Source organism: Sphaerodactylus townsendi, linkage group LG07 (assembly GCF_021028975.2).
Source record: "Sphaerodactylus townsendi isolate TG3544 linkage group LG07, MPM_Stown_v2.3, whole genome shotgun sequence".
Lineage (NCBI taxonomy): Eukaryota > Metazoa > Chordata > Lepidosauria > Squamata > Sphaerodactylidae > Sphaerodactylus > Sphaerodactylus townsendi.
In genome coordinates, this window is record NC_059431.1 from 77673924 (window position 1) to 77697245 (window position 23322).

At 42.8% G+C, this 23322-nt stretch overlaps 1 protein-coding gene across 6 annotated transcripts in view; it reads right to left on the bottom strand.

Moving 5' to 3' along the window:
* Positions 1-3039: 3039 nt before the first annotated feature.
* The window catches only part of PIP5K1B (phosphatidylinositol-4-phosphate 5-kinase type 1 beta), a 104067-nt gene continuing 83784 nt past the window's right edge, over positions 3040-23322 (bottom strand). For 4 of the 6 annotated variants that reach the window (XM_048504072.1, XM_048504070.1, XM_048504071.1 and 1 more), the window contains 4 exons: positions 17870-18014; positions 14029-14146; positions 11483-11527; positions 3040-3767 (listed from right to left, as the gene is read on the bottom strand). In XM_048504072.1, the coding sequence (XP_048360029.1) occupies positions 3765-3767; positions 11483-11527; positions 14029-14146; positions 17870-18014 (311 nt within the window). In that variant the 3' untranslated portion in view covers positions 3040-3764. The remainder of the gene's footprint in view (positions 3768-11482; positions 11528-14028; positions 14147-17869; positions 18015-23322) is intronic. The other 2 variants (XM_048504073.1, XM_048504075.1) reach the window with 2 other exon arrangements.

Here is a 23322-nt window from a genome sequence, read left to right on the forward strand (position 1 = left end):
TTATATCCCTCCTTTCTCTCCTGTAGGAGACTCAGAGGGGCTTACAATCTCCTTGCCCTTGCTCCCTCACAACAAACACCCTGCGATGTGGGTGGGACTGAGAGAGCTCCGAAAAGCTGTGACTAGCCCAAGGTCACCCAGCTGGCGTGTGTGGGAGTGCACAGGCTAATCTGAATTCCCCAGATAAGCCTCCACAGCTCAAGTGGCAGAGCAGGGAATCAAACCCGGTTCCTCCAGATTAGAATGCACCTGCTCTTAACCACAATGCCATATTGAAAGTGATGCTGTTTCAGGGTGGGGGATAATCCACCCCTAAACAGCATCACTTTCAATGTTGTTTAACTAGGGACCCCAGATTCTCCCTTTAAGGTGGATTTAAAAGGAGAATTTGGGCTCTCTAGTTTAAACACCATTGAAAGTGATGCTGTTTGGAAGTGGATTCCAGCATCACAGCGGCTGCCCGGGGGGGGGGGGGACTCAGATTTTGCACCAGGCTCCATTTTCCCTCTATGCCTCTGCCCAGAGGGGAGGGGCAGGGCAGGGCAGGCCAGGGGAGTCTGCCGTCCCCGACCTCAGAGAGCTGCTTTTATAAGCGCTACGCCAGGGGTGGGGCTTGGGAAGGCATGGCCATGCCCTAGGGGTGGGTGGGGGTTTGGCCCCACCCCCGAACCCCCCCATAAAAAATCTATACCTACATCCCTGGGATGGATCCAACACCAGGGTAGCACACCTGCTGATCGCACACTCTCACTGCTTGGGGGGACCCGCTGGGGTGGCAAGTGCCAGAGAGCTCACACAGGGCACTGCTTGGCACTTTCTTTGCTACCAGGGGGTGTGGGCCTCCTCCACCACCAAGCCCCTTATGGGGCCCCCTGATCAATGTCGCGGCAGGCATCAAAAGGATCCATCTCCGTGCCCAAACCACCAAGCTGTGATAAAGTTAAATAACAACCACAACTGCTATCTACAGTGCATTAAAACAACAGCCAAAAAAAGAGGGAAGTATGGGCAGGAAAATAGGCGGCTTCGGAAGAAGGCAGTGAGCCGGTCATCCAAGCCTTTTAGGGACACATTAGGCTGTCCCAGCCCCACCCACCAGCAGCTGGCACAATCCTGAATGGTTTGCCCAGAGGGCTGCATGTTGCCGGCTCAAAGCCACTCCTACTTTCTCCTGCCACTCCCAAGTGGCAACCTGTGGCTACAGGTATGTCTGTGCTACATTTTTCAGAGCTAAACTACTATTGCAGGGTTTCTTGAAGATTTTTTAAATAAATGAAATGCAACTGTGGGATAGTGTAAGAAGAAGAGAAAACTCTCATATTGCCAATTCAGGGTAGTTTTTGTTTTTATGGTAAGGAGGAGCATTCAATCACTTGCAATTTGAGACAGTACTGAGCAGGTTTACTATGTCCATGAGAACTATTTCAGACCAACAGCAACCCCAACTAAATCCAGATTGCTGAATACCTTCTTAGGTATCTCCCATAAGCTGTATTGTGAAACCAGTGTACATTTTTGCCAAATCGTAAGAAACGTGAAGTGCGATGCTGAGTTATGATGGCTTGCCTGTTCTTCCTACCCTAAACTGGAAAATCCACCCGATTCATCCTCTCCCTTGGCTCTGGAGATTTTAGCCAGGCATTGCCAACATATTTTCAAACCTATTTCTGCAGCCCTATTGTATGGTCTGGCTGATATATGGTAGCACAGAGGGAAGTATAATAGTTGCTAGTGTTCCCATAACAGGGGGGTTATCAAGTGAGCCTCGTACAGTAAAATTATGGTACTAGGACGGTTGATACATTAGTTAAATCGATACGACAAAGATTGCTAGCAGAGCAAAAGTGTTTCAATATTGGAAAGATTTTTTGGGTCACTGTCAAGGTGTCAAAAGGATAGAAGCATCAGCAGGATGCCTGAGCGTAAGCAGAGCTGTAGCAATAATTTTGGGCTGTTTCACTCAATCATAATTAATAAGGCATTCACCTGCACCCTTTCTGCCAGCAGTACTTTTTTGACACAGAAGAACTGGGCGAGCTGGCCATACTGTCAGTGTATGTTTGTATCACATATGTTGAAAGCAGAAAGAACTGCACATATGGGCCTACTGACCCAATCTGTATACAGAAGCTTTAGAACGTGAACCAACTCTTAGAAACTGCTATATTAGATTAATCAGGACTACTCTGGAATACTATAGCACCATATCTATTGTACTATTAGTTGCAGTACAGATTTTCTCTGAAACTTAAATAGTTTTGCATACCCGAATCAGTGTAAGCAATATAGCACAGTTTTGAGCATATAAAGACTAGCAAATCAGGTTTAGCAGTGGCATTGTCGAGAGTTAAAATTCTGCATAGGAGTTATGTCTGTTGAGCCTCCATCATTTTACTCAACAGATGCCTTAGCTAGGAAGTTGTCCTCCCTGGGGAATGTCAATATAGAGACTGGTTGCCTAACAGAATATAGGTCACTCCTAAAATTTGGTACATACTGTGAAGTGGCATTTGTTAATCTCTTGTAATGTTTATCTGTCAACATTAAACATAGTTCTAAAATCATTTTCACCTGGGAAGTATATACTTAAATCGGTCTTCAGTGCTAATGTAAAATTTACATCTGCTCAAATGTAATGTTAACTTTTGCATTCTGTTAGATGAAAACGCTCAAATTTGGCACAAGAGCACATCTCTCTCATGAAAACAGCTTTAGACATAAGTTTAGCATTCTGCAACCACAATCCTCATGTTAAAATCACAATAACTTGTAGATCCTCTTCACTACTTTCTTATGAATGACCCACGGTGAGAGAGCTGCAATATTCTCATGCCACATATGATAGATACATCAACTGTATTTTTTCTCTTTTTTCAAGGTTTACCATTCTTTGCACTGCTCACCATCTTCTTTTCCAGGTGTACAGGATAACTCATTCCATTTTATAAAAAAAAACAATGTACTACATTAATGTACTACAATTAAGAAGTCAATTTTGGAAAGTTACCATTATGCCGCTTCAAAGCCACTGTGCAACACTGTTTTGAGAACAAAATATTTTATTTGTCAATAAAACTATAGTTTACGGTAGAATATACTAAATAAATTATGTAATTTTTGTCCTTTACAAGCAATATATCTAATCACAAATATTTCAAAGACAATCTATGTACACAACATAAGGCCTTGTTATAAATAGCATTTCTTCATTTCACTAATAAACAGTGAAAATTTCTTTACAGAAGAGTTTCCATAAAGTATGTGCAGACATATTACACTAACCCTTGTATGAGATTAATGTGAGCAATTATAATTCTGGGGGAAGGGGAGGGGAAAACAGAATTGATTTACATAATATTCATCACTGTGATGATGGCTCTTTAAATAGGCAAAGCGGATTAAATATATTGTTTGTGCGCACAATCAATGAATACATGCAAATGAAAAATCACTTCAGAGTCAATAGGAAAATACCACTTTCAAGTCCTGAAAAAGATGATTGGCAATAATAGAGAAAGCAGCTTAACTATGGCATATGCAGTTCTTCACAGTTCAGCAGGCAACAGCACAGCATATCGAAGTATGGAATGTTTCACATCTCATCTGCTGAGTCTAAGGCGTTCTCTCCCATAGTTCAAGAACCTTTTGATACTTTCCACAGACATTCCGCTGATTATGGACTCTAGGCTCAGCCATTTTTCCTGGCAAGTCAGGAGTGCAGAAAATGCTTTTTTTTTTCAAATAGGCTCATTTTAAATGCACTGTTACTGAAAGTAAAAGAAAAAAAACATTTTACAAGCATTATCAAATCACCACTCTTATCCTTCACATGCAAATGTTTTACACATAAACAACCCAACCTTTAAAAAAGAGATATCACAGATGAGTCTTCTAATACTGTATAACATTCATTGCTGAGAGCATTTGGTTCTTTTCAAAAGCTTTTACAATAGTATCTGATACAGTGCTAATATTTATCATTTTGAACATTCATACATAAAGTTGGTTCAATGTAACAAAGAACTTCTTCACAATGTTAGCTTTCTTCCCACTTTGAAAACATCTGGTTCTCAGATATTCTTTGTGTTTGTGTTAAAAAAGTATTCTTTGTGTTTAAAAAATATTTTTTTGCTGGATTCCACCCCCCCCCCCCCGATGTAAGAACAATGGACTCTAATCTGAAGAACTAAGTTTGATTCTGCTGGGTGATCTTGGGCTAGTCACAGTTCTTTGGACCTCTCTCAGCCCCACCTACCTCACAAGGTGTCTGCTATGGGGAGAAGAAGGGAAAGGAGTTTGTAAGCCACCTTGAGTTTCCTTACAGAAGAGAAAGGCAGGGTATAAATCCAAACTCTTCTTTTATTTATTTTATTAGATGTAATATGCTGCCCTTTCTCAGCACAAGGCAGGCTTTAGGACAGCTAACAATTAAAATAATTCCATAACCAAACAAAAACAATACTTCCAATAAGTAACACCATATAATAAAAATATAACTTTCAGACGGCATTGGTCAGACTCAATTAAACAACAAATCCTCCCTTCTTAGTTTGAAAACTTTCTAGTTCTTCCTTAACAGAAGAAAAAAGGGGAGAAAGCTGGGGGGTGGGGAATATTTGGGAGGCCAGCAATGCTGACAGTAAACAAATGTTGCCTCAATCAAAGGCCTGGTGGAATATCTCTGTCTTACAGGCCCTGTGGAACTGAACAAAGTCCCATAGGGTCCTAATCTCAGCATAGAGAGAGTTCCATCTGGCCCTGGTTGAGGCTACCTGAACTTCTTTGTAAAAAAACAACCACCGCTTTTAAAAAGTCCAGAATAATTATAGATTAAGTAACATTCATTATAAAATGGTGTGCAGGACTAGGATCTAGGAGATCCAGTTTCCATTCCCCACTCATGGAAGCTTATTGGGTGTTCTGACTAGTCTCTCCCTCTCTCTCTCAGCCTAACCTACTTCACAGGGATGTGAGGATAAAATGGAGGGAGAAAGCAATGTTTGAAGAAATTTTGGGTACCCATCCAGAAGAAAAGTGGTGTACAAATAGCTAAATAAATGCAAGGCAGCATACAATATATACAAAATAAACAAAAAAGTGAAGGCTGGAGGGGTGCCAACCCCCCTTGGGAACTGGTGTTAAGGGGTGGTGTTATGTGATGTGGAGGGGCATGACATGGGGCATAATGGAAGGTGTTTTGGCGCTCAACCTTTAGTTCTGGCAATAGAAGTCTAAATGCTTTCCCCTGATGCTGCTTCTAGCTAGTTTTAAATTTCTGGGCGTTATGCTTAAAGAGGACTTAACCTGGGGCATACAGACTGCCGTGGTGGTTAAGAAGGCCCAGCAAAGACTGTACTATCTGAGACTTTTAAGGAAGCAACAACTGGATGGAAAACTCCTGGTGTCCTTTTACCGCTGTGCTATAGAGAGCGTCTTAACCTACTGCATCTGTGTATGGCTCTCTAGTTGCACAGTGGCAGATAGGAAGGCGCTCCAAAGGGTGATCACTACTGCACAAAGGATTATCGGCTGCCCTCTCTCCTCCTTGGAAGAACTCTATAATTCCCAAAGCCTAAAAAAAGCCCAAAATATTCTGAGGGACCCGTCTCATCCAGCACACTCTCTTTTTGAACTGCTACCATCTGGTAGGCGATACAGGACTATCAAATCTAGGACAAAGAGGCTTAGAGACAGCTTCTACTCTAGAGCTGTGGCTATGTTAAACTCCGTGGCTTCGTGTTGATGTGTTTGGGGCTGTGTAGGGATGGGTGGAGGAAGGGGAAAGTGAGGATGGGGTATGAGTCTGAAATTGTATGAGTATGATGTATTGTATGAAATTGTATGAGTATGATGTATGAGTCTGAAATTGTGTGCATCGAGGAATGCTGCTGTAAATTTCGTTCTGCGTGCACAATGACAATAATTTAAATGCTTATGCTTATGCTTATGCTTCATAATAAAGAACTTTCACTAGCAACTCCAAATTCTATTATAAACTCATTGGCAATTGAGACACTTAACAGACTGTTAAAATGTGAATGTGAATGCTACTGCTTTAAATAACTGATACAGGAGTACCAAACACAACACCCGTGGGTGCCATGGCACCAGTCAACACTTCCCTGAACCAGCCAAGCATTTTTAGAAAATAGGCTGGGCTAGTGGGAGTTTTCCCAGAAGGGTTTCTGATTAGACATTTGAGATCTGACTGGCTATGCAGCTTTAAAAAAATGCTTTAGAAATAGCTAATACCACAGCACAAGAATCTTCACTGTGTGACTAAGTGTATATGCAAGAAAATATTTGTAAACACCCTTTTAATCAGAGCTTCTTCCTGAAATATTGCTGGGGGGTTTTACCCTCAAGTCACAGAGGACTTATGGCTACCCCATAGAGATTTCGAAGTAAGAGATGCTCGGAGGTGGTTTGCCACTGACTGCTTTTACATCATGACCCTGGTATTCCTTGAAAGTCCCCACCAAAATACTAGCTGAGTTTAGCGTTGAGAGTGTGAGACTGGCCCAAGGTCACCCAGCAAGCTTCCATGGCATAAGTAGGGTTTGAACCTCAGTTTCACAGGTCCTAGTGACTAGTCCAACACCATAACCACACTGGCTCTATATGCAAGAAAATATTTGTAAACAAAATGTTAATTTTAAAAGACATCCTTTTCATCAGAGATTTTGCCTGAAATGTTGTTCCTAGGTTTATGCATAACCTCACTCCATGGCATTTTGTGGTAAGAATGGCTTCCTGCAGCAGCCATTTTGTGGTTGCATCAGAATTCCAAAGTTTCCGGCAGGCTCACAAACCTTGGATACATCTGCCAAAAACAGTGTGATACAGTGCTTGGAATGTTACACAAAGCTTGGAAAGTCCTGCCATGAAACTCAGTAAGTGACTGGTGTGTTCTAGGTTGATCCTGAATTGAAAATGGGCTTGGACTAGATGATTCTATAGCTGCACACATTTTCAACCTAAGTTCACAGGATTTGGGGGGGGGGAATAAATGGAGGGGGAAATTACCCAGTTCTTAACTCTCAGTTTATGGTTTTTAGGGCTGGTTTTTCACAGCGAAATTGCACCAGTGTGAGCATGCAGAATATACCTATACATTCGGGGATTCTTCATGGCTCCCAAAGCTGCAGCGTGCCGGCACCGCCCTGAAGTATCACATCTGTTCTGCAAATTTCAGAAATTGCTACCAAGGTGGTACTTTTTAAATACCCTGAGCAACCCCAGTGCTGTGAAAAAATCGCAGGAGCAGATCCGGGGTAGAACTTTTGTATTTTTCTCACCTTGCCATTGTAGCCCACCCAACGCTTTCTGCGCCAAAAGTGTGAGTCAGAAATGCAAATGGCAAAGATGGCGGGGGGGTGGGGAGGAGAGAAGGATCCTTTGATCACATTAAGCAGAGGCTCGTGTGCAGCCCAAAGAGGAGGGAGGGGGACACCCTCTGCTGAGCCATAGTGGCAAACATCCATTTGCTGGAGGAGAGAGGGGAGAGATTTATGGGCAGGTGGGCAGAGAGAAGAGGCTCAGAGAATCAATGCTACTCAACAAACTATGGTTTGTAAATTCAGACATCACAACCATTAGTACATCATTAAGTGGTTAAACAAACCAGATAGTTGGAACTCCTGATTGATGCCAAACAATGAACCCAGTTTTGTTGGAGTGTCTGCATTTAGATGTCACAACGAACTAAGGTTTATAAGGCAAGGTAGCCACTAATAGATAGCCTAAACAACATTATTTGGGCATATGAAAGCTCACTGGAATTGTACTCCACTAGCTGTGATGTATTGAGGCAATGCAATCTGAACTGAACTACTTAAATAATAATGTAATTTGCATCCTTGACAATGTCAGGTATTGGAGTTATCATCAAACTTCATTGCCACAATGATTATTTTTGATGCTTTTCCCCACATATGCAAATCCAAGTTAATTAAATTTCCAAGTCTATTAAAAGTACTTCAGAGTACAAGTAATTTATAGCATGGTGCCAGAATATGAAAACTTCTCAGAACTATCTTATGAAGATGATAACTTCGAGCAACACATGAACAGGAGGTAAGAAACAGTGTCTGACAACACCCATTTTTATTATATTGTTCTGAACTATAGCAAAGGAACACTGAAAAGTTCAAACAATATTTTAATGATAAAGAGATACTGTCTTGTCTGCTCTATTTTTAAGCAATAGGTGGCAGTATTGGGTTTGGATAAATAAAACCAAGCCATTTCCAAGATCAATTAAAAGCAGCAAACAAAATGTTTTAAGGGGTGTATGGCCGTGTTCTAGCAGCATTCTCTCCTGACGTTTCGCCTGCATCTGTGGCTGGCATCTTCAGGGGATCTGATAGTTGGAAAGGAACTTGCTTTCCTTTCCAACTATCAGATCCTCCGAAGATGCCAGCCACAGATGCAGGCGAAACGTCAGGAGAGAATGCTGCTAGAACACGGCCATACAGCCCGGAAACCACACAGCACCCCAGTGATTCCGTCCGTGAAAGCCTTCGACAAAATATTTTAAGCAATAAATTAAGGGGGGGGGGGGAAATACTTATGATGACTGATTTTAATTCCAGCTTGCTAAATAGCTCATTGCAACTGGGGCTAACTTTAACAGGTAACTCATTCTGGGTGTCACACATGGATGGAAAGAGCACAATCCCAATTCAGTTATAATCTTGAAAAACCCAAGTTCTTAATAAAAATCCCCCAACTAGGCCACAGCTCGAAGCATGTTAATTCTTCGATGGTTTCTTTAATATTTCATATCACAGCCCCTGAGAAGGACTGATCACAGAATCCTATTAAAGGGCACAAAAATGTTGTAAGGAAATACATTCTAGAGCTTCACAGCTGATATCACAGTACATTCTCATCTACTAGTGCACATGTGTAATGGTGGGCAACCCCCCCCCCCACATACATGTGTATGATCGGCCAAGGGTAGCATAGTGGCCAGAGTGCTGGACTTAAATGCAACAGACTCAAGTTCAAAACCCAGTTCAGCCATGAAGCTTACTGAGTGTCAAGAAGCCAGATACTGTTAACCTAAACTAGCCAGTTACTGTCACAGGGTTATTGTAAGGATAACATTGGGAGGGAACCATTCATGTGAACAATAGTGTGAAAGCACATGAGGAGGTCATTGATGGGGTTCAGAACTAATGCTACTGTTTTGATGCTACAGTAGCATTAGCATTACCTCTTCTGCTGTCTGTGCTAGTTACTCTATCTCAGGGGTAGGGAACCTGCGGCTCAAGAGCCGCATGCGGCTCTTCTGCCCTTGCACTGCGGCTCCACAAGTCGAGCCGCCGGCCCCATCCTTGCCCGCCCTGCAGGCAGCAGGGCAGGCGCACCAACTGCCCACAGTTGGCTGGGCTGCGCCACGGGCTTCCCCTCTCGCCCACCCCATTGGAGCGGGGCGGGCACTTTCCCGGCAGCCGGTGAGGCCGAGCTGCCGGCTTCATCCTTGCCCACCCTGCAGGCAGCAGGGCGGGCGCACCAAATGCCTGTGGCCGGCTGGGCCACACTGCAGGCTTCCCCTCTCGCCCACCCCGTTTGAGTAGGGCAGGCGCTTTCCCAGCGGCCGGCAAGGCCAAGTTGCTGGCCCCATCCTTGCCCGCCCTGCAGGCAGCAGGGCGGATGCATCCACGCGCTTCTCAGAATGAGCGGAGTAAAAGGTAAAAAAACCCCTATATATACAGTGTTATCTTTATTTTAAATGTCAAAAATTATTTGCGGCTCCAAGTGTTTCTTTTCCCGTGGAAAACGGGTCCAAATGGCTCTTTGAGTGTTAAAGGTTCCCTACCCCTGCTCTATCTGATTTCCTGCATCATGAAAAGGACTGCCCTCCAGAGCTGCACACTGAGTACCCATCATTTCAGCATGTTTATGTAAAGGTACCCTTAGCTTGCCCAAGCTAAGAATGCCCATCATAATCTGTACCCAGTGACATGAAAACAACTGTTCAAGTAACCTTTTCAAACCAAAGGAGATATTGATTGTATTCACAGAAACTTTGTTTCTTGAATAAAAGCTTTTCACTCTAGGTGACTAGGTGCTATGCAAACGAATACTAATGCTAGAGCAGAACACCAATGGATTGATGATTTCCCCTTTTAGTTGCTTTGTCACAAACATTTGAAAGCTTGGAACAGAGAGACTGCTGTGTTTATTTTAAAGAATTGACCTGTAGAGATATCGCTGCTACTGTCACCTCCGCAAATTGTGGCAGTGGCAGAGCTGCAAGGGGACGGGTGTGTGTGCACGCGCCGTGCACCGGGCGCACGCCTGGGGGGCGAAAAATCACCCCCAGGCCCCTCCCCCTTCCCCCCGCGGCACCCCCCCACTCCCCTTCCCTCACTTACCTTAGTTCGTTTCCTTTTCCTAGAACTTTTCCAGGCTGAAAGAAAGGCCTGTTCACAGTACAGGCTAAAAACGGCCTGAGGAACTGCAGTTCCCAGGAGACCTTGGGGCTCACAAGATCTCCTGGGAAGTATAGTTCCCTTCAGGCCGTTTTAAAGCCTGAACTTTAAATAGGGCTTTTCTCCAGCCTGAAAAAGTTCTAGGAAAAGGAAATGAACTAAGGAATGGAAAATATAGACTGCACACCGGGCGCAGTTTGGCCCAGCTACGCCTCTGCATTGTGGTGTAACTAGCCACTGAAGTACATGCGCTTATAAAGTTCCAAATATCAGCACACCTACTGTGAAAAAGAAAAAGGATCCATGTAGGAATGTTCAACCCCCCCCCCCCCCCAATTTGTTGAGTAAGACCCAAGAAAGTGCCTAGAACTTTCAGGCATGTGTATTCTCAGCTGCTCTGATGGCTAGGTGATAATGAATACAACTATAGTCACTCAGTCTGTAATTAAATCAATCCAGAATATGGAAATGGCACTAACTGAGCGGAAGGTTTGGATTTTATCATATTTTATCTGAGTACACTTCTGCAACCATGATTATTGTGGAATGCAAAGCATGATTTTCATAAGACATTACTGGTTATTAATGGCATGGTTTTCTCTCAACCACATCCATTTAAATGTTCTACAATTTTAATTCTTAAACATTTACTATGGCAGAACATGTTCCCCACGTTTTGCAACGATCAGAGTTATTGTCTCTCCCACCCCAAGAACAGCACAAACCCGCCTCCATCTCACTTTCTTGAATTGTTCGTCATTTCATGATACTTCATTAATATTTTTATATGCTCCGGAAGTTGTCCTCTTCTCTGCTGCAATGTGCAAGTGTTAAAAGAAGTGCAGAGATCCTTCAGTATAGTGATGTTTCAAACTATAGAACAGAGTGTTTTTACCAAATGCCTCCTGGAGATACTATGCGTCTTCTACCATTCTATGAACCTGACCCAATGCAAGAGTCTAGGTATACTTTCTTATACAAACTGCATTGGTGAATTCTCTGAAACCCAGCAGATCATGCAATATGCCATAATGACACACCTTAATAGTTTCTGATGTTGGCACACTGGCATCAGGTTTGAAAACCTGGGAAGAGGAACAGGATATTATTATGCCATACTTTTTGGCTGCTGAAACTGGCTGCACAAAGCAAGATCACTTTATATAAATTGTGTCTTAAGCTGTACACATTTAGTATGAGTGGTTAATTGTAGCACAGCCTTGCAGGTATTACATGCTGTTCTAAGACAACACAATCTCTACTGAACCCATTGTTCTTTGTATTTGGCATAGTTACACATTCCCAGGCAGACTTATTAAATGCGTTATAGTTTTCTTTTTAAGACAATGTGCAAAAGGATGGATTCCCATAAAATACAGAGCTTACTGGTAGAGTGCAGTCAATGACCAAGTGTGGGAACAATTTTATTTTCAGATGTATGCCAAGATTGTAGACACCTTCTGTCTGAATTCACAGTTTGAAATATTTTTGGATGTTTTGAGCAACACTTGTTCAGATGTGGCAAAGCATTCACATTGCCTGTCACCACAAGCTGTCCAAGCAAACTGTGGCTTAATGAAGCTATCTATAATCTTCAAGGGATGTATGAATCAAACTTGAGAACTAAAAATAACTATTCAATGCTATATTTTCAACTGGATGGCTTCCACTTTTGCTTCTTCTTCATAGCAAACCAATATCAGTTAGCCACACCCTGCATCCAATGAAGAAAGCAGACAGGATGCAGACACAGAGGTCATAATACCAAGGCCTGAAAAGTTTGTGTGTGTCCACCCACCACTTTGTTGTTTTAATACCCTGCCTCAAAAACTTGCACAATTGGTTGTGTCATTTTTGCTTGTCTTAATAAAAGACATTACATGACTTTGGCTTTCATTTTGCCCATAATCATTTTTCTCTGAATATTTGGAGTATCACAGAGACAGACCAGGTCAGTGATGGAGAACCTTTTTGAGACCGAGTGCCCAAACTGCAACCCAAAACCAACGTATTTATCGCAAAGTGCCAACACGGCAATTTAACCCGAATACTGAGGTTTTAGTTTAGGGAAAATGGTTGGCTCTGAGGCATGCGTTACTCGGGAGTAACTTGGTGGTAGCTGGTGGCTTTGCTTTGAAGCAACCATGCAACTCTTCGAACGGGTGACTCACGACCCTAGGAGGGTTTACGCAGAAGCAAGCCACATTGCCAGCAACTGAGTTTACCCCCAGGTAAAGGATCGTGCTTTAGTTCTTTGCTTGAAAATCAGTGGGGTTTAACGGTGCTTAACAGGGTTACCTATATGGCTTCCCCAAAACTAGGTCTTAGGTTTAATGCTAATAATCGAGCCCAGCGGCCCAGGCCAGGCTAGATGTGTTGGGGGGGGGGAGCGATTCCCCCCCACATGACAAACTCTGTTTGCGCGTGCCCACAGAGAGGGCTCTGAGTGCCACCTCTGGCACCTGTGCCATAGGTTCGCCATCACTGGACTAGGTGTTCCCACACAAGCCCCATGGAAGCATTCAACTTGTATCAGCAACATGCTATGATTTTTGTTCACCTACTGCACAGAGGCTGGTTGAGCTAGTATCTGGAAGCCATATGCACCTTGGGGGAATTGTTTTCCAAGCATCACTAATTACTGAGGAATTCTTTTTAATTCTGGATGTGACTGCTAACATTATTTAGGTGGAACAATACAGTAAAAAATGCTTAAAAGATGCATTTGTTTCTTCTTAAATATTTTTAATTATACTATCAAGTTAGTTGGAGGCTGCAAAGCATTTTTATGTTTAAAGCTTTTCTACACGGAAAAGCCTGTGGAGTTGTAACAAAAGGGTAGTGATGGCATCCGGGTCTTAGTACAAACAAGTGGCACTAGAGCGACTAGATAAGAAAGGAACCTAGAATAGAAGAACTGTGAATGCTAACCCATACAAAGTTGTGGAAAGTTACCACACCCATGGGATTTCCCAAGGGGATCGCAAAGAGGTCACAGGCACTCTTCTTGCCTTTATATTGAGAAAAAAAAAACAAATTAAGGAGACAAGCAATATTTTTAAGCAGAGCCATGAGTTATGAGAGGACATTTTCTCTATAGTGGTATATTTACATCGTCCTATTTAAGGGACTGCAAAATCTGCTGCCGGAATTTTAAGAATCGATATTCTTGAAAATTTCCAGTCAGCACATACCAAATCTAGTGCCACACTAAATTGTTGTGGGCAAAGCACTTCCCACTTCAACAAAGAAAGAGAAGGTTTTTTGGCAACCAAAGCAATACTGAGAATCAATACTTATGTGCAAATTCAGCTACAAAACCATGAACAGACTATAGTTTAAGAACAACTGTATCATGTCTCTCTTCCTCCAAATGACAGCTCTCAATCGGATAACCTTGTCTTTCAACTTCACAAGAATCTCCAGGGAAGGAATTTTATATTTGCCACAAAATGTGTCTTTTTTTTGGGGGGGGGGGGAAGGGGGGAGGCTGGTTAACAGCAAGTGCTCAAGTTTGGAGAATACAACCCACATTGTATGGATATATCAACATTGTTTTAAAAAGCAGTGCTGTTAGGCAACTTACTAAGTATACGTCCAGCACAGAAGCATTATCATTCTCTGTCTCTACTGTGCTCTGTTCTGAAGTCAAGTAGATAGCACTGTCTTCTAAGGTGAATGTTGAACTTGAAGGCAATCCTTTACTGGATGTGAAAGGAACACACAAGGAGCATGAAAAGAAAATCAAATACTATGTTAAAATACACATTTATGGTTTCCCCCAAGCAGTAAATAATTCTCATTTCACTTTATGCAAAGGCTTTCACTAGCTATGCGCAATTCACTTTAATTGTGACTAGATGGATCCATTCCTTTGCAGCCAAAGCGCTCTTTTGTTTTACTATCGTAATTCACCTATGGTCCTGCTCATTTATCCCAAATACTGGATACCTTTAGCAGAAAGACCACAGTGCACAAAGGTTTAGGTAACAGCTAAGGTCTAGGTGCTGAAGGCAAGACTCAGAAGAAATTTGGTTGGTGCTAAATGGCTCACATGGGTCTCAGTGTGTTTGGATGAGCTGTCGTGCATATTAGCTATTTGTGAAGGGATATAATAGAGCCTTGTGGAATTACTGTGTGCTCTAAGCTATATGGCTGCAGAGGGTGGGATTCTACCTTCAACATAATTTTTCACTTCACAAAATGTATCTAATTGCATTGTTTGGCCATTCAGTTTTGTTCAAAAAATCTGCCAATCAGGGACTCTCAGGACTAGAATATACCTCCCACCCAGGGGCCATGGGGACACAGGGTATCTCATATCCCTGGGCGCACGGCATTTTGTCACATGGGGGGGCACCGGGTGCCGGCTGGGTCCCTGCACCCGGCCTCTCTTGCAGTGCGGTGACTTGGACGGTGCCCGGCGGCTCCCCCCATGCCAGGGCGCCGCTCACCAGCCAAGCTGCTTGCCAGGGCCATAGGCCTACTCCCGCCCCCCAGAGAGGCTGGGGAGGGAAGGAACTGGCCTACCACTGTGCTGCCTGCCTGAGCCACCTGCCGCTGAGCCCCGCCCCCCTGCTTCCCAGCAGACCGGCTCTTCCCCTCCCCAGGCCCAGAAGCTAGCCTGCTGCCATGGTGCCCATATGAGGAGTGTCAAGTTTATGCACTATTCATCTGATTCACTTGTCAAGAGAGCCGCCATTTTGTTTGCTACATTTACAGGAATCCATTTTGGACACTGGAATGTTTGACACCATTAAAATTGTATCTGTCTAAATCTGCAGAGTTAGAGGCTACTAGCAGTATTGGTGATGGGATGGGTGTAACCTATGTGCCTTTGTTATTTTTCAAGCAATATTTGATGTGTCTACTTCATCAAGAGCTCGAGGCGGCCTTTTTGCTATGTCTGCATTCTTTCAATCTGTTTAATACACACAGTATTTAAAAGACAATTTGTGATTATAATTATTGGGGTAAACAGGAAAAGCTGAACTAGACACACCTACAGAATGGGTCAGGCTTCACAGACTCATCTGTGGTGGTTTTTCCTGTTTAGTTCATACTAAGCTATAAACATACTATTTATGCTGTGGATTTTTCAGGTGCTATATATTGTCTGCCAATATGCCACATAACGGAAGTGAATGGAGCAGGGCCCCCAGAAAATGAAATGTTGATTTTGAAAGTGTGGTTTCTCCATAAAGAGATTTGTAGGATGGAGTGTCCCTTTCCCAAAAAGTATGCTTACACAAGTCTGAAGGAAAAAAAATACAAGTACTGCAGCTACATATCAAGGAGACCCATCTGTACGTATAGTCTCCATGGTTTCACACATACATAACAATATGGGCAGGAGCAAGTTCTCTATTCACATCTCACATAGCAACATTTTACTCCGGCTGGTACTTTCTCCAGTGCTGAGCTAAATGCAAACAAACATTCTGTGTTTGCCAGAAAAACACTAGAATGACTTGTTTAATGAGCGCTATATTTCATCATTTTTGCAACTAAGATTCTAGCTCAGAAAGCAGTGCTGACTGCAGAAAATAGCAGAGCGAGGGAGAGGCAGAGAGGGAAAGAGAAGATCATTTTAGACAGGATATAACAAATTGTTGGAGGTAAATACAACTCTGACATTGTGCTCAGTGCCTGTCCAAACACAGAGGGCGCTAGAAAGAAAGTTAGACCACAGCATTTATCATTATTAATGAACAATAATGCCAACTAACAAATGGATCCAAATCAGGGGATGACAAAAAGTAAGACTCATCTTTGGTGTTGGATACATTCAAGGAGAATTGGGCAGCTGCAGCACGTACCCATAGCTTTCTCCACAAATGTGAAAACCCATTTAATTGAAGCCATTTCATCCCAAATTGGTTTATCATGGGCAATTTTCAACTGCAACTATTAAATCTATTTCACATACAATTCTGATATACTCAGAAGCTGTCAAATAACACTGGGTGGTAGTTGTTGAAAACAGCATTCAATCATTTGTTGGATGTGATATTTATCTCTGTTTCAGGGCATTTAGGAGTAGGGACAAATATGCTGTTCTACACAGTAACTGTTTGTGTAAAGGCTGGCAGAGATATGAACTCATTTTGTAATTATGTATCAAGAATATTTACATCAACAATACAACTTGTTTTATTTTGGACAGTGACGTTTTTTCTTAAATTATTGGTTGTTTGTTTTATTGTATTTCGTCCTGTAACTTCATGATTAATGTATATGCCTATGTATGTATGTATGTATGTATGTATGTATGTATGTATGTATGTATGTATGTATGTATGTATGTATGTATGTATGTATGTATGTAAATTACTGGAAGCTGCCACTTAAATCAGCTTATCTTAAAACATAGCTTCTCAGAGCTTCAGCACAGCTTAAGACTGGCTTCTAAGTTACTCAAGAGAAGTCTGACACATAACTTTAACACATTTAATTATTTCCCCCTTGCTAGAACAGACAAAGAATGGCTTGAAAAACCAATTCAGGAGAAATTATTGAGGCTGTCAAAATTTCAAACAAGACACCTGGAAAGCACTTTACAAAAACAGAAGCATCTTGAGTACACTATTTCTCTTATGAAACACAGACCACGAAAACACTCTTGAATGGCATCCTCCTTCCCCACAGCTCTATTGGATAGGTCAGTGCAGGAATCCCTAATACAGCACTGTGAAGCCATGGGAGATAGAATTCTAATCTAGGAACCATATTCTGTACTTGCTGCCACACTACACTCAAATATTTGGTTCAGAAAAGAAATGTTATGTAATTAACAATGCAATTCTATGATAAGTTAGTTCAGTCTAGGCCCACTGAAGTCAATGGGCTTACACTAACTCTCCATAGGATTGCACTGTTAATGTTCATTATGAAATGGACTATATGATCAAAGCCCCTGAAAGTAAAACGTACACACAGCAATATTCTTGCTCTTCTTTGGATCCCAAGAAATCATCGAATTAGGTCATTTGTGCTATACTCTCTGCCAAGTTCAGAGAGTCAACTGGGAGGGCAAATGGAGGATTCCTATCAATTTTGAATGGGATATTGCAAACCTTCAGTTCCCTGGACCACTGGGAACTTGATACAATTACGGTATTATTATTTTTTGTATATTTCTATTTTAAATGTTTTTATGGATTGTATGCATTGCTATCGTGACCTGCCCTGAGCCCTTTAGGGATAGGGTGAGAAATCAATCAATCAATCAATCAATCAATCAATCAATCAATCAATCAATCAATCAATCAATCAATCAATCAATCAATCAATCAATCAATCAATCAATCAATCAATCTGTAGTATATATTTTTTGTTCTGAAATAATAACACAATCAAACCAGGGCAAGGCAGGGAGAATGTGTCCTCCCCATCTCTAGTGCATACAAATTAATTATTTGTATTACCTGTTAGAATAAAGCCTCGTTCCATCATGTTGGTAACTGTCATCTACATATAGGGAAGAAGAAGAAATTGTGGTTGCTAAAGAAGCTGCTTCAAATAAGGACGGGGTGCTTGGCACTAAGTCTGGTCGATGTCGCAAAGCTAAGACTGAAAAAGAAAAGAAAAGACCTCTTTGTTTTTGCACATTTTTCATTTTAAACGTGTGAAATGAATTACATAAAATTAATGATTATTGGAAAAGGACATATTAAGTTACTTATTTACCAATTGCGAAGATACATATGAAAACCAGCTGACAAAAGTTGACTTTCAAAGGCATTGCTGTCATTACTGAAATGAGAATTATATAGGCTGCTTTGGGTCCACATTTGAGAGAAAGCAGGGTATAAATAAATAATAAATATAGCTGACGATGAAGGGACAAGTAAAGGATAAATTGGTGGGTGGAGGGGAAAGAGAGAAGGAAGGGAAAAAGGGGGATTGCTAGAAGAGAAAATAGTGTGGGGGAAGAGGACAGAGGAGAAAATGAAGTGCACCCAGAAAGTCCTAATAGGTCCCCACCATGCAATGGGCCTTATGGTTGGCATTGCACAATTCAGTCATAGTTTGTTTGGGTAGAGAGTGTCGGGGAAGGGAAGAAGGAAAAGCTGAAGACAAGCAGATAAAGGTAGGCTGGCTGGTGAGTAGGAAGGAGATAAGGAAGCAAGAAAAAAAGGAGAGCTATGGGGGCTTTCAGAGAAGAGAAAGAGGAAAGAGTGCAGAAGGGAAAAATAAGGTGGCCCCTTGAAAGGCCCTGCAGGTCCCCCCAACTTGTTAAAATATCTCAGCATGGTTCCAGAGACTGGTGCCTTGGACAAATGACAGATCTTCCTACAAACCTAAGAAAAGTCCTAGATTTGCACAACACTCCCCTAAAAACACACTGGGGGATTTTTATCAAAAATGATAATGTCAAGAAACTGAGTCCCTTACAGTAGTTTCTTGTTTTCTTAACCATTGGTTTAGCCTTCAGGCCTACATTATAAAAGTTTGAAGTGAAGAGGGGCTGTGCTGTTGCTTGAGACTCCGGAAGGCTGTGAGCTTTTGAAACTGAGATGGGACCCTAATTGTTGGGAGGAGGTAGTCTCTATCCTGGCTCCCCCGAGATCTCCAAGGTTGAGAACAGGGGAGCCACATGCCATTTAGTTAGCAAATGAAATTATGAGCTTTGTCATCTATGAGAAGTATGAAAGTTTAGCCTGCAGATAAATCGTACTACTTTATCTAACACCTCAGGGGTGTAATGCCCATTGGGAAAGGTGGGCAGCTGCCCAGGGCACCACCTTGTGGGGGGCATCAAAATGTAGGGTTTGTTTTTGGGTATTTTAGTGGTTTTCCATTTTTGGCCTGCAGGGAGCGCAGTTTTTAGGCTAGCGGCACCAAGATTTCAGCGTATCATCAAGAGACTGTCCTTTAACTACAGGTTCAAAATCACTTTAACTACAGGTTCAAAATCACAAGATCCAAAGGTAGATTAAGGATCCATGAATACAGCAACAAGAACAGTATCAGGCTGAAACTCCTAAACTTTATGGCCAGGGGTCTGAATTGGCCTGGGTCCGTTGACCAGTCAGATTTTTGGTTGGTAATGTCAATTAACTACTTAACCCTGTTGCTATGCAAATGATCCAGGGCAGGGGTGTAACGAGGCAAACTGTAGCCCTGGTAAAACCTGAGCCAGTTGCATGCCCCCCCCCAGTCGGGCAAGCCACTCCTACCACCTAATCAAATTTTTTTTGCAACTATGGGACATTGGTGCCTGCGGGGGGTGCATTTTTAGACATATCAGCACCAAAATTTCGGCGAATCATCAGGAGACTGTCCTTATGCTACCCCCCAAGTTTGGTGAGGTTTGGTTTAAGGAGTCCAAAGTTATGGACTCCCAAAGGGGGTGCCCCCATTCCCCATTGTTTCCAATGGGAGCTAATAGCAGATGGGGGCTACAGTTTTGAGGGTCCATAACTTTGGCCCCCCTGAACCAAACTGCACCAAACCTGGGGGGTATCATTAGGGAAGTCTCCTGATGAGACCATGAAAGTTTTGAGACTGCACTAAACTTGGGAGGTCCGATCAGGACAATTTCCAGATGATACTGCTGCATTTAAAAAAACTTACATTTTAATTTAATGGGGTTTTGTTTATATACTGTATGTGGAATCCATGTTGTGCAATTTGCGGAGCCTCTCTAGAGTTGGGGATTGATCATATAGAAAAAAAAACTCCCATAAATAAATAAAATAAATAAATACCCTGAAATTTTGGTGCCGATACATCCAAAAATGCCCCCTGCTCCCCCTGGTGAACACTCCCAGAAATTTGCTCGTATTAACCCTTTTTTGTCTCTGCATTGAGTTTTCTATATTGCTGTCAATGGGGGGGTTAGTAAGGCTGGGGGGCACATTTCTGATAGCGCACAGTCTCAAAACTTTCAGGATCTCATCAGGAGACTGCCCTGATGATACCCTCCAGGTTTGGTGCAGTTTGGTTCAGGGGGGCCAAAGTTATGGACCCTCAAAACTGTAGCCCCCATCTGCTATTAGCTCCCATTGGAAACAATGGGGGATGGGGTTACCCAACTTGGGAGTCCATAACTCTTGGACCTCTTTAAGCCAAACCTCACCAAAACTTAAAGGGTAGCATAAGGACAGTCTCCTGATGATGTCGGGCCGAGAATTTTGGTGCTGATATGTCTAAAAAATGCATCTCTCCGCAGGGCACCACAATGTCCTGGTGCAAAAAAAAATTTGGTCGCTGTGGAGGGTTTTAGCCCATTGTGGGTGAAGTAACTCTGGTTTTGCCCATAGGCTGCTACAGTTTGCTCTCTGCAGTTACACCCCCCCCTGCCCTGGATCATTATTTTGCATTAAAGCAACAGGGTTAAGTAAGTTAATTGACATTACCGTAACCAAAAAATCTGACCTGGTCAAGCGGACCCAGGCCAATTCACAGACCCTGGCCATAAAGTTTAGGAGTTTCAGCCTGATACTGTTCTTGTTGCTGTATTCATGGATCCTTAATCTACCTTTGGATCTTGTGATTTTGAACCTGCGTAGGGATCTGCCCATGCTGACTCTTAGAAAGCGTGGATTTTGCTGGAGGATTTCAGCTGGAATAGTAACATCTTGTAATTTGAACCAATGCTATTACTATGTAGTTAGAGCTTTGATTTAGCCTTTGCTTTTTTATTCCTCACTGCTTACTGTTCTTTTAGAAATATCCCTGCACAGTTTTAATAAATCACTTAATTACATCTTGAGGTGTAATTTTGTTTTCAGATAGTTTCAATCTAATTCCAGTACCTAGGCCTATATGGTTGTACCTACCAAGCTAATTGTTTTGTGAAATTCATACTGCAAGTGGTCTACCTTGCAGGGCTGGCTTTCTTGACTTTAACTACAGGAAGAGTGAAAGCTTGTCCTTTGGCTAGGGATTGCTTGCGTAGTGAAAAGGGGCTGGTGGTAGCTACTAAGATTCATACACCAGAGTTTTGTGAAGATTCATACACCAGAGTTTTGTAAATTTGTGTTTGTTAGCACATCCTGAAAATCCCTTGGATTAGGGGTTTCTTGACAGATGGAAGCAGTATCTGTAGCTTTAATTAACAAACGCCCCAATGGTCATTGCCAAACAACCACAGCAATTGGTTCTGGTGGGTTTTCCGGGATGTGTGGCCGTGGTCCGGTGGATTTTGTTCCTAACATTTCGCCTGCATCTGTGGCTGGCATCTTCAGAGGTGCGTCATCACAGGAGAAAAGTCTGTTTCACACTGTGTCTAGGTGAGAAGGGAAAGTTTAGTGCGGTATATTGTCCATGTCCCAGGGTGGGGAACCAATCATTAAGTGTTTGGGTGGAACTTGTTATGCAAAGGTGTGGTTGAGTGCATTGTAAACCACAGCAGTATTACCAGCCTTCAAACTCTGGTTTCTGTCAGTAAAAAGCAGGGAGAGGAGCGGGGCGTTTGAGGAAAGACTCATCGGGACCAGGCCCATCAGCACCCACCAGGCTACTTATTTGCTACTACATGACTTGAATGACTCACTCAGGCCTGGCTGCTTGCTATAATTCAACAGCTGCCACCCCATGAAAGCCAGTGTGGAATTTAGAGTTTCAGAACATGATCAGGGAGAATCAGATTCAAATGTGGAAGAAAGGCAGGGTATGTATGACGTACATAAATAATACATATAGCTGAAGATGGGAAGCAGATAAAAGATGGAATTGTTGATAGGTGTGAAAGACAAAGAATGAGGGAAAGCTGAAGATATGGGAGCTGCCAAGAAAGAAGAAATTGTGTCAGGAGAGGATACACAGAAAAGTGAAGTTACCCCACAAATCCTTACAGGTTCCCCATTATGGAACTGGGCCAAGCCTGGCCCAGATGAGTGGCTGGCACCATGTGACTGGGCCAGACTGGGCCAGACACTAGGGGAAAGGCTGCCAAAGAAAAGAAATGAAAACTGAAGAAGGGGAAGGAAGATAGAGGCAGGTTGGTTGGTGGGTAGAAAGGATAGAAGGAAACAGGGAAAGGATTATGGGGACTTTCAGGGAAGGAAAACTCAACTCAAGCAAACATTTTATTAACTAGAAACATTATCTTGCCCAAAATAGCAACTACAGACCAATGTTGCACTGTGCCAATCAATCAACCTCAGTGCTCTGCTACTACCAAAATATAATACTATCCAAAATCATGGATCTGTTCCAAGACTGTTCGACTATTTGCCAGGGCCTATATCTATATATATTAGTGGAACCACAAGCGCTTGTTAAGCCTTCTGAGAATAAACTCCGCACCTTGCTGGGCTCCAAAGCGGCTCTGAGAAAATCTCACAGACACTTCACTTCATTCCTCCTCCAACTGTGTTCTATCGCACGTGCCTCCGGCTAAGTCCAGGACAACACACTCTAAGCCAGGTAAAACATCTTTTTTCCTGGAGCACCAGGCCATGAAGCTGCTCAGTGTGTAACTGTCACTCTTTTAGAATGTTACGTGTCTCTTAGAATGTTTTGCTCACAGATGGCCAGATATGGGCAGGGGTGAAAACAGTACATAGGCAATAACTCCTAAGTGGACACACTGAAAACACATACACACGCTTTGCTGTGTGGGAGATCGCCAGGGTGGGGTTCCCCCCCCCCCCACACACACACGTAGGTACCTTTCACCCTCTGTGCCTCACCCACTACTACTCACACAACACACCTACTCTCACATACACATTCAGCAGAGGGAGAGGGAAGGGACCTGAGGTGGGGAGGTGATGCAAGGGAAGAGAGAAGTGAGGGAGGGGACAGAGAGAGTGAGAGGTAGCATGCAAAGGGGAGGGGAGGGAGAATGAGCACAACATCTGGATATGCCCCCCACCCAATCACCCTAGCAGAGGGAGACGGGAAGGGGAGGGTGGGGAGAGGGTGG